Genomic DNA, 10,028 nt, shown 5'->3' with positions numbered 1-10,028 from the left:
CAATAAGTAGGTTTTAACAATACGGGTCGGGACCACCCGTCTAGGTGGCGCCGTTGGCGGCGAGCTTCTCCCTAACGCAAGGGAGGAGTTTGATTCCCGGGCATCGCAAGGCAACTTACCCGGGGCACGAGGAGTGGTGGTGACTCACGTATCTCCCAAGGTTTATTTCGCCGTGTTTGCGGCGTATGGACTTTCCTAGGTCATCAAAAAAAAAAAAAAATACGGGTCGGGTCGAGTATGAGTTGGGTACGGGTTGGGTCGAGTATGAATCATTAAATTTACACTACAAGAATATGGATTAAAACGGGTTAAATGGGTCAAATATGGGTCGATCCATTTTCGATCCGACCCATACTCGATCCGACCCATCCATTTGCCACCCCTAGATTTTATGATTGGACCTGCCAATCGGGCAATCTTGACAACCTCATCACTTTCAGCCCACGAACTTGCTTCTTATCAATTCTTGAACTTTCTTGGCCGAGGACGCGATGAAACTTTCGGACACTCTCATGTTAGACATTAATGGCTGTGGCAAAAGAACACGGCTAAAAGTGTGTACCAGCAACATTCAGTATCAACCTCATCCAAGGAAGCGGTAGAAATAAGCACCGACATTTGCTCTGAAAACTCATTTAAATCCATAAATTTGAGAGAATGTTTTAGTAGCCCATGTTTATTTGTGCCCGCATGTGCTCGACTTGTAGTCGATGAACTTGAATTTGTGTCATGCTAATTTAGACCGTTTGGCCTTTTCCACATTTTGTTTGCGTCGATCCAGTCCCCATGACATCTCTATCTTTTCTTTATAACGTAGTCAAACACCGGTACATCAGTTGGGAGGTGTCCTTTGAAGTGATCTGTAACTCAATACTCACCCCCAAACAGCCAACCACATTTCGTAGTTACTCAGCACATTTCGTAGTTATTCAAGGTGCGCATGACAAAATTTCTGGAACAGAAATTGATTTCAGTTAAAAATTTTAGCTTCTTATTTTTTCTTCAAATCTATTTCTGCAATAGAAATCTGTTCCAAAAATAGAGTTAGAAAAGTAGAAATTTTATCATGCACGCTCTCATAGTATTCATTTTAAGGGGTTAACTCACGTGGAACAAGCCAAATTTGTTACGGACGGTATTTGAACTAGACCTCTTTGTATAGATGCTTGATTCATGGACAAAGTAGCCCATTATCGGAATGATTGTTGAAGTAAAAAGCTCGAACAAGGTGTTACTCCTTACAAACTTATAGATGGTGAAAGAAACAGGAATGGGTAAGACCACACATCGAATAGATGGAACACCAGCGGGTGATACGTGCCAACCTTGACGAGAATGTCTGCTATTTGAACGGAGAAGTTTGTTCGCCACAAGTCCTATATCTGTTGGGAGAGTCCCTCTCGAATGAGTGGTCATTGATCTAACACCCATCCGCCAGTCAAAATAACACATTCCCTGATCTCAACACACTCATTCTAGAAATCCCAAATGAAAATATGGCTCTGATTCCCAAGTATTTCAAAGCACAGGAACTAAACAATATGTCAATATAGTGCATTTGACGAACCTAAGATTAAAGTTAACAGACTAGTTTATCAAAGACAACGTGATAAAAAGACATTTTCCATGGGAAATCATGTAAAGAGTGTCGGAGAGGGAGAGGAGGTTGAGTTTCCAAATGGATCTCCCTTATTAACAATGTGTAATAAATACACATTGATTTTCAACGAATTAATTGTATATAACGTGTAAGACAATACTTTAAAAGTACTGTACTTTTTTATTTGGATTTTCAACAAGTGCTTGGAGCACTAGTCAACAAAATCCTTCTCAAATCAAGCAGAAATCAGGGTAAAGCTGAGACCAACCGTGTCCTATGTTTTGCAGACATGCCACATAAAAGTATCAAGAGAGAGGGGAAAAAGGCATGCCTCTCGAGGCTGCTCCAAATCTTCAGCTATGACCACAGATAAATGTCTAGAAGTCACAGCCACTAATCCAGATATATAATCTCTTAAATCATTCGGTTGATAATAATACGAGCAGAGTCTAATAAACATGCGATACCACTAGAAGCATTTCCCCTACGAAACTTAACATGTGGAAGTACCCACTTTTCGATGAATCGCAGAAGTGCCAACAGATGATGCAGGACTTCTAGTAATAAGGCATGTAGCGCGCCGGCCTTCTGAACCTGGGAACCTTCCTGCAATAGCATGAGCAGTAGAATCAACCAACAAGCCCTATAACAGTAGATAATCGACTTTGGAGAACGAAATACCTACCCGTATCCATAAGGAGAGTAGAAATAAGGAGGTACATACGGCCTCCGGAACCTGTAACTCGCGTATGGGTTAAAGCGCCTTGGGAAGTACTGCTTCATCCCAGGAACGTTGGTCCGTTTTGGCAAAACCTAAGTCATTCACATCATAATAAATATCAAACAATCATTATTATAAAAAAAATTAATTTACCACCTAGATGCTGAAATCAGCACCAAATACACCATATATGTGTTTTGTTAACAGATCTCCCATGGACATTTGGTAAAATAATTAAGGAAATATTACAGTTTCTAATGCACTAACTTTTCTTGTGTCACGTGTATCCACTACTTTGAGAAATTAATTATTTTGTTTTAGGTATATTTAAAAAGTGTCCGAGAACACTAGTTAACAGGAACTTAAATTTATGTGAAGGTTGACTCCATCATGACATTAGAGCTAGCATGCAACCCATAACAAGCTTATGGTCCCAGACAAGTGCCGTGCCCTCATTCCGACATATGGAAAAGTAAAAACTCTTGCAAGGCGAAGATATCAAACTTCTATGGTACGTTGGAAGTTAAGTATTGCATATTCAGAAAATAATGTCATGCCACTGGAACATCTTGAATGTTGCTAAGGTAAATCCCACAAATTATAAATAAGAAGAGTTACCTTCAGCTGACGTCCATGCAATTCAGATTCGTTCAGAAGGAGAGCCTCCTGAATAGCTTCAACTTCAAGGAACTCAACATAAGCAAAGCCCTTTGGATGGCCGAATTTATCAGTAAGAATTGTCACTCGGTTGACTGTACCACATGATTGAAAATGTTGCTGTACTTCTTCAGGGGTACAAGCATAATCAACCTGCAAGCACCATTTTAAGTCACAGGCCTTCACTGGCACAATGCATCTAGCCAACAATACGAAAACTGACTTAACATGCTTTTTGAATGAGCATATGCCGACATGCATATCAAAGTACATGGTTCACATCAGCCATTGTCTCTTACTAGGCAAAATAAAAAGTATTTCAGGACAGCCCCTTCGTCATAAATACACATATACATGAAGCCATGTCCTGATCTATGACAAATCGACAGAAATTACATGCTTAACAACCATAGTTTCGTGACTGATACTGAGATCCCTCTTTCTTATTTATTATCAGGGGTGTTGCAGAAAAAATATCTCCAGTCAATTGTAAAGCACACTGAGCAGATTTAGCAAGTTCTATTAATGCTCCTTAAGAATTAAATTGATAAAAATTTTAAGGCATCACCCCCGCTTATCTTTTTTATTTTTTTTTTGTTAACCCGGGAACCGCTGTACAGTCGGCAGCCGGCGACGTAAACCCGGGGCGACAATAGCACAGGGCCCCACCTCCGACAGCGCTGCACTTCAGTCGCACAAATGACGAGGTGGGGAGTCAAACTCCGGCCTTGCGAGTGGCCAGCATGCGACTCCACCATCTCTGCCACCAACGGGGTGGGTAACCCAGCTTATCTTTAGTACCTACTAAGTGCGAAAAAGTATACTACATCTTCATTTTCCCTTTTTTCCTTTTTGCTGCTCCAACCGCCATTCGCAGACAACCATCGTCTTATGTCAACTCCAACTGAGCAACATGGAACTTCAAACACAACCCCATAAGGTGTACACAACTTGCACAGGTTGCCTTCTATATCTCAAGCAAACTTCAAGTTCATCTTTGCACATCCTCCAGATCTAATTACTCAGCAACCCCAATTAATAAATTCGGAATAAAGAACAGACTCTCAAGTTGAGTGAACAGTCTGTAGCCAAAATTAAACATCTAAAGTGCGAGCTTTCCGTGTGGACTTGCAGGCAGGTGATAGAACTTTCTGAAGAAGCAGAACAGACTTTAACAGATTTTAGAGGTCGAAGAATCATCATCACAAGGGCATGAGTCCAGTGTAGGTTGCTTAAGGTCTCGAAACCATAACTACTTAAACCAAGTAACAAAAGGCTAAGGCACTGCAAAAACCTAGGAACAGAAACAGATACCGAAGACAGATTCTACTCTGAAACAGAAACAGCTGACCAGCATAATCTTTTTGGAAAAAGTTTACTGTCAATCCCCTGACAAAATTTAAGGAAATACCAACAAAAATACATATTACTTTTGACCCAATGACTACTTATATACCTCTATTTTTGCAAACATCACTCATATACCTTCAAGCAAAACTTCTCATTGGAAAGACCAAATTGTCCCTCCTTGCAAACTCACTTAAAATATCTTGCTCAGGGTTAATTGGTTTTGAGTCTTTTCGGTGGCCATCAGAATTTAGAATTTGCATATGGGCATTTTGGGGAAAAAGAAACAAAATTTTTGTAAATACGGACACAAGGATAAATGATGTGAAGATGCAAAGTAGTATCCAAAGCTCAACTCATTATGTATTTGGTATTTTCAAAAATAAAAGTAGGCAAGTAGCCATTTAGTGAAAGGTAAGGTTTGCTTTTGGTATTTTCCCAAAAGATTATACCTCCCAAACTGCACAAATGAAGAAGAAGATAGAAATTCAATAATAACACATAGCCAAACTTAGTAAAATTCTGGTGAATCTCCAAAGATTTTTGGTCAGCCAAGCTACAAATAGCTCTTTCAGGGGAAAAATAAGTAAAAAACTTTCACTCTGCTCACATAAAAGGCCAGATTGCAAAAGCTCCCCAAAAATACTTTTCTTTTTCTAAAGAAGAGATAAGGATAAACCAGAACAACTTATCCACTTAGTAGGGTCCAATGACGTTAGATGATCAACTACCATACAGTGGATTAATGTACAGGTCTATCGAGGGGAGCAAATCTTATTGATAATTTAGAGTAGAACTATCGATAAATACAAACAATAGAATAACGACACGAGCAAGACACAGCCGAACACCCCTCACCAGGTCTGCTATATCACGAGAAGTCCTGAGGCCAAGTCAGCGGCACCAGCACCAACACACCACCACCACCACGAGCAGTAGCAAGGGTATGAGAGCCCGTAGATTCTACAGAAATCCTAATAAATCATCAACTACTTTAGAGCCATCCAACATCTCTCTCACTGATACAGAATGTTCTTCAAATATTCCCATCCCCAACTTTCAAAATTCTACTCTTTTTCCATGCGCCACTTGTTTTGCATTTTTTCTTTCATTCATTCTCTTTTTTTTTTTTTTTTTTCCCATCTTTCCCTTTCTTTTTTTCTCTTGTTGGTTCTTTTTCCTCCACAGCGCACACACTTTTTCACCCACACAACAGAAACTTTGCACTGTTTTCCTTCAATTTTTTTGTTCTTTTTTCTGTCGCATGATTTTTTGCGACTTCAATTACTTTTTCCCCACATCTATTCAACCAAATCTAATGCAAAATTAACTTGGGCTCAAAATACAGTGTAAAGATTCCTGCTCAATCTATACAGACAACTTGAAGAATGAGAAACCTGCAATCACAGTGAAACACGAAGTCAACCATAACTCAAGGTTGACTGACATAGCTTAGTGGTCAAGTCAAAATGAAATGCAGGCAACTTTCCATTACGCAAGAGCAAACGTAAGAGAACCGCAAATTAAAGATCTAGTTTGACAGGACTACGGAAAAGAAAATATGGTGAAGATTCACACAGAAGGCAATAGACAAGACAATGGTAGAACCATAAAATTGCGGGGAAAAGTCATCTAAGTCACGAAGTAGATAAATTCAGAAAAACCTAACAGATAATGCACAAATTTCTTAACTCAAATATGCACATATAATTTTCTGCTAGAAAGCTGGCTATGCTCTTTCCTCATTGGTAGTGAACAAGCTATCTTATTTCGCAAGTTTGAAAAAGAGATCTCATCTACAACTGCCCAATCTGACCTCAGGATTAGAATATTACGAAAGAGACAGATCCTAATAAACCTAGAATTGAAGACGACAATTCTTCTTTGTATTCCATTCGTTAGGCCTTAAAAAATAAGGATCTACTGCTTTCCCTTCAGAATTTTGCAATGAAAGAAAACTAAAATATTAGGACCAAATTTTAAATGACTCTACATGTATGCCTTCAAAAATGAATGATGTTTGAATTTCAGAAGCAGCAAGAAAATTTTTAATAAAGCAAAAAAATACAAAGCGGAACTCATAATAAAAACCCCTTTAAAGCAATTCTTTGCTGGCACTCCCCTTCATTTCTTAAAAACGCGAAGTTAGTTAAAGTCTTTCAGTCATTTATCTTTTAGGAGGGCCTGATAGGTTCCAACATTAACCTAATGATAAAAGATAAAGGATGACATTACAATGTCATTGCAAAAAGATGACATTAGATTAAATTAATGCTCTGCCTTTTTTCTTTTATAAGAAAAGATAATTCTCTACTCTTCCTTTTTGAGAATCCACGTATCCAACAAACCAGTCTCATCCTAACACACACTTGTTGTGTGTCTTTACCCCCAAAATAGTACTAAACAAAGTCTAGCAACAAGAACTAAACATCCAATAGTAAAAGCCTAAAAAAAAAAAAAAAAAAAAAAAAAAAAAAAAAAAAACCAAGAATTAAATACTACGCCACCACTAACAACCATAGCAAACCAAATTTATTCAACTGCAACTAAGAATATAAACATCTTCCACCATCAGCAACCCATTCACAAGCAAACACAAAACAAGATCGTCACAGAGTGCATGGTTATGATTACTTTGTTATCTTTAAAGATAACCAGAGATTTTCACATTTAGATCTGAGATTTACCGTTCCAAATTTCTTTTGTCATCATAACCCCTGGGCATACTTTGCCAAGCACAGATGTGCATCATTTTAAATGCAATGTGGGATTGCAATAGTGAATAACCTCCATGCCCAGAAATGTTATTCTCGGAAGGAAAAGAGAGAAACTTCAGGAAATCAACATCTTTATTATTAAGTTCTATATCAATAAGGTCCTTATTTTTCTAAAAGCACAGTGATAGTAATCAGCTAAATATCTGCTCACGTTTCAAGAAAAACATGTCAGCACAGACAAACGTGAACTGAGGAAAGTGTCATGTAGAAGTAATGCAATAAAATTTAAGATTTTTATCCTATTAACAGAAAGATGGATAAAGTGTGAAATGTCTTGAAGGAAAACTCATGTCTAGATAACATCAGAGAACTGTCAGAATCATCAAAATCACCTGAAAATAAATGTCTCGATGGTGAAAATAACTCCAACATTTAAAGAGAAAAATTAGACTCAAATAGCTAACCCTCGAAAATTTCAAACAAAAGCAAACTCTAGTAGCTAATCCAAGGTCATATCCTTTATCAAGAAAAGCATTGTCAAGATAGTCAACAAGTTACCAAGAAATAACAGTCAAACTCACATTTCCAACAAACACAGATCTGGTATCGACTTCCTCCTTGTTTGCCTGAGAAGCAGCTGCACTAGCAGGATCTGTGAAATTGAGACAATGATCAGACGGCGTCAACACAGAAATAAAAAGAAAACAGTTTTGTTAACTAGTTCAGGTAGAGTTCCAAAAATTAATCTTAGAGTATAAAATCTGATTCTCCAGAAAACACAAACAAATAAAAAGTCAAATAAATCTGAGCATAATATGTGCCCAATTTCAATGCCTGATAGTTGCAGGTAAGCATACGGACAATGACTCGAACAAACTCTCCAACATCCAAAGAGAAAATGTAAGTATTCTTCAAAAAGCATGATGGAGAAATCAGTAAGTCTTCTAAAAGTGATGGTTCATTTTCTCTACATCAAAAGACAAGTTTGTTATCTACAAAACCGATATTCCAAAAGGTGAAAGATTTTCCATCCTTATGCCAATCTATCTTTCACAGCTGATCACAAATCCATGAAAATAAAGCGTCAAGCAGACAAAAGAGAAGAAATTTCCAGCAAGAATAAACTACCACAGACAACCAACAGAATTACAGGACAACAAGAGAAAGGACAATCGAAACGGCGAGAACCCGTTCTTCCATCAGACGTCAGCCATCCACAAATCAAAGGGTCAGGCAGGAGATCCAAGAAAAACCCTGATATCAATCCAATAACCCTAAAAAAGAAAAGAAAAGAAAAGAAAAAAAGCCCACAAATCTAAACAAAAGGAGACCTTGGACAGCACCCATTTCCTTCTCGACCTTGGCTTGCATCTCGCGGAGAGCAGCAGCCTCCTCTTCCATTTCCTTCAGCCTCTTCTTCATCTCATCCAGCTCCTGCATCGACCCACCATTAAAAAAACAAAAAATAAAAGAAACCCAGAAGAAAAATCCCAGAACCAAGACGATCGGGCAACACAGGCGACCACAAAACCACGCAGGCATCGAGATCGTTCGAAAGAGGGAGAGAGACCTTGACGGCGTCGTCATCGGCGGTGGACATGTCGACGTCGGCGTGGTGGGTGTCCATGTCGCCTTCCAGCTCGCCCTCCACGGGGATCTCTCCGCCATACACCTCGTGCTCTTCTTCTTCCATCCTCTCTCTCTCTCTCTCGCTTTCGCTCTCGCACGCACACCCGACCAAACCCTCCGTCAGGCGACAGCTGAATTTTTTGTGGTCTCTGCGACGAGCTTCGCACGGAAACGGCAAGCGTGCTTAAAGGCAATGGCAGGTTTAGGACGATTTTGATTTTGATTTTTCCTTTTTCTTTTTCCTTCTTCTTCTAAGGAAGAATTTATGATTTATTCCGAAAAAGGAAATTCGGATCTTCTTTTTTTTTTTTTTTTGCAAGATATGGAAATTCGGATCTAATTAATTAATATTACTTAAATATAAGCACTCTATCGTTGGATACTGGATAGTATAGGACGACGTGAAATAATATTATATATTTGGAGTGCGAGAAAAATTTAGATTTGAAAAATTATTTTCAAAAATAATTGGTTATATCAATTTAAATAATTAGTTAATGAAAATATTTTCATTATTGAGGATTAAAATATTTTCTATTTATTCATTTTAGTAAACACTACAAACGGTCATTTTTGGGAATACATTTTTCAAATGTTGAGTTTTCAATTCAATAAGCATATCTTAAGGGCTAAGTAGCACTGACATCGAAATTGTAACACACGTGATACGACATATTATTTCTAAAAATTAAAATTCCGACATATTTATATATATGATAATTATAATTCAAATTAATTAATAAATGATTTTAAAAAAAGAGCCTCAAATGAATTTATACTAAAAATCGTGAGTTGTAGGAAGTGAAAGTAAGAAGAAAAAAGAATACTAGATTTTTCTTCCTTTTCCCCTTTATTATTTTTATTATTTCTTATTTTTTATATATTTACATTTTGATTTATCATTTATTAAAAAAATTAAAATTGATCATGTGGTGTCGAAATTGCATGTTGGAATTCTACATTCACATGTCAGGAGAGTTGATGTGTGTACATGTTGGAGTATCGAACACAACACGAAAACTCTTAAAAAGTGTTGACACAAATACAAAAGATTTAAAATTGTATTGACACAATTACAATATGTTTGTAACTTTTTTGGTAATTTTCCCCTCTTTATATATAATATATATAAAGAAACAAGTCGTTATTATAATATGTCATGTTTTAGTTTTACCTATTTTTAGGTTATCAAAATTTACTAGTTAATTTATGTAAGATTAGTGTACTTAGGGATGATAGAGGCGAGTTGGGTGATTTAGATTACTAAATTATAAAATATTCTCTTTCCATTAATTTAGATTAATAGACTAGTTGATTGTTATTTATGGAATCGACTTGTTAAAGAGTAATTCAAGGA

General features: G+C 37.3%; 1 protein-coding gene across 2 annotated transcripts; it reads right to left on the bottom strand.

Moving 5' to 3' along the window:
• Positions 1 to 1,757: 1,757 nt before the first annotated feature.
• LOC104418311 (polyadenylate-binding protein 2) lies at positions 1,758 to 8,847 on the bottom strand. Of its 2 annotated transcripts, none has more exons than XM_010029615.3 (6): positions 8,613 to 8,847; positions 8,386 to 8,476; positions 7,624 to 7,694; positions 2,940 to 3,131; positions 2,286 to 2,413; positions 1,758 to 2,206 (listed from the first exon to the last, which is right to left on the bottom strand). In XM_010029615.3, the coding sequence occupies exons 1-6, from the start codon at positions 8,733 to 8,735 to the stop codon at positions 2,158 to 2,160; spliced, it is 654 nt and encodes a 217-aa protein (XP_010027917.2). In that variant the 5' UTR covers positions 8,736 to 8,847; the 3' UTR covers positions 1,758 to 2,157. The 2 variants fall into 2 exon arrangements, with proteins under 2 accessions (XP_010027917.2, XP_010027916.2); XM_010029614.3 differs by having other exon boundaries at positions 1,761 to 2,206; positions 8,374 to 8,476; positions 8,613 to 8,846.
• Between the last annotated feature and the right edge of the window lie 1,181 nt (positions 8,848 to 10,028).

This window comes from Eucalyptus grandis, chromosome 9 (assembly GCF_016545825.1).
Source record: "Eucalyptus grandis isolate ANBG69807.140 chromosome 9, ASM1654582v1, whole genome shotgun sequence".
Classification (NCBI taxonomy): Eukaryota; Viridiplantae; Streptophyta; class Magnoliopsida; order Myrtales; family Myrtaceae; genus Eucalyptus; species Eucalyptus grandis.
The sequence above is the reverse complement of the archived record's forward strand: the minus strand, read 5'-3'. Positions and strand labels throughout refer to the sequence as shown.

Excerpts from the sequence above, each read along its gene's own strand:
- LOC104418311 (XM_010029614.3), bottom strand. The coding sequence starts at position 8,735 with ATGGAAGAAGAAGAGCACGAGGTGTATGGCGGAGAGATCCCCGTGGAG. Across the intron at positions 8,477-8,612 it reads CCGATGACGACGCCGTCAAG|GAGCTGGATGAGATGAAGAA; the intron begins GTCTCTCTCCCT and ends GGGTCGATGCAG. Across the intron at positions 2,207-2,285 it reads TACTCTCCTTATGGATACGG|GAAGGTTCCCAGGTTCAGAA; the intron begins GTAGGTATTTCG and ends ATGCTATTGCAG.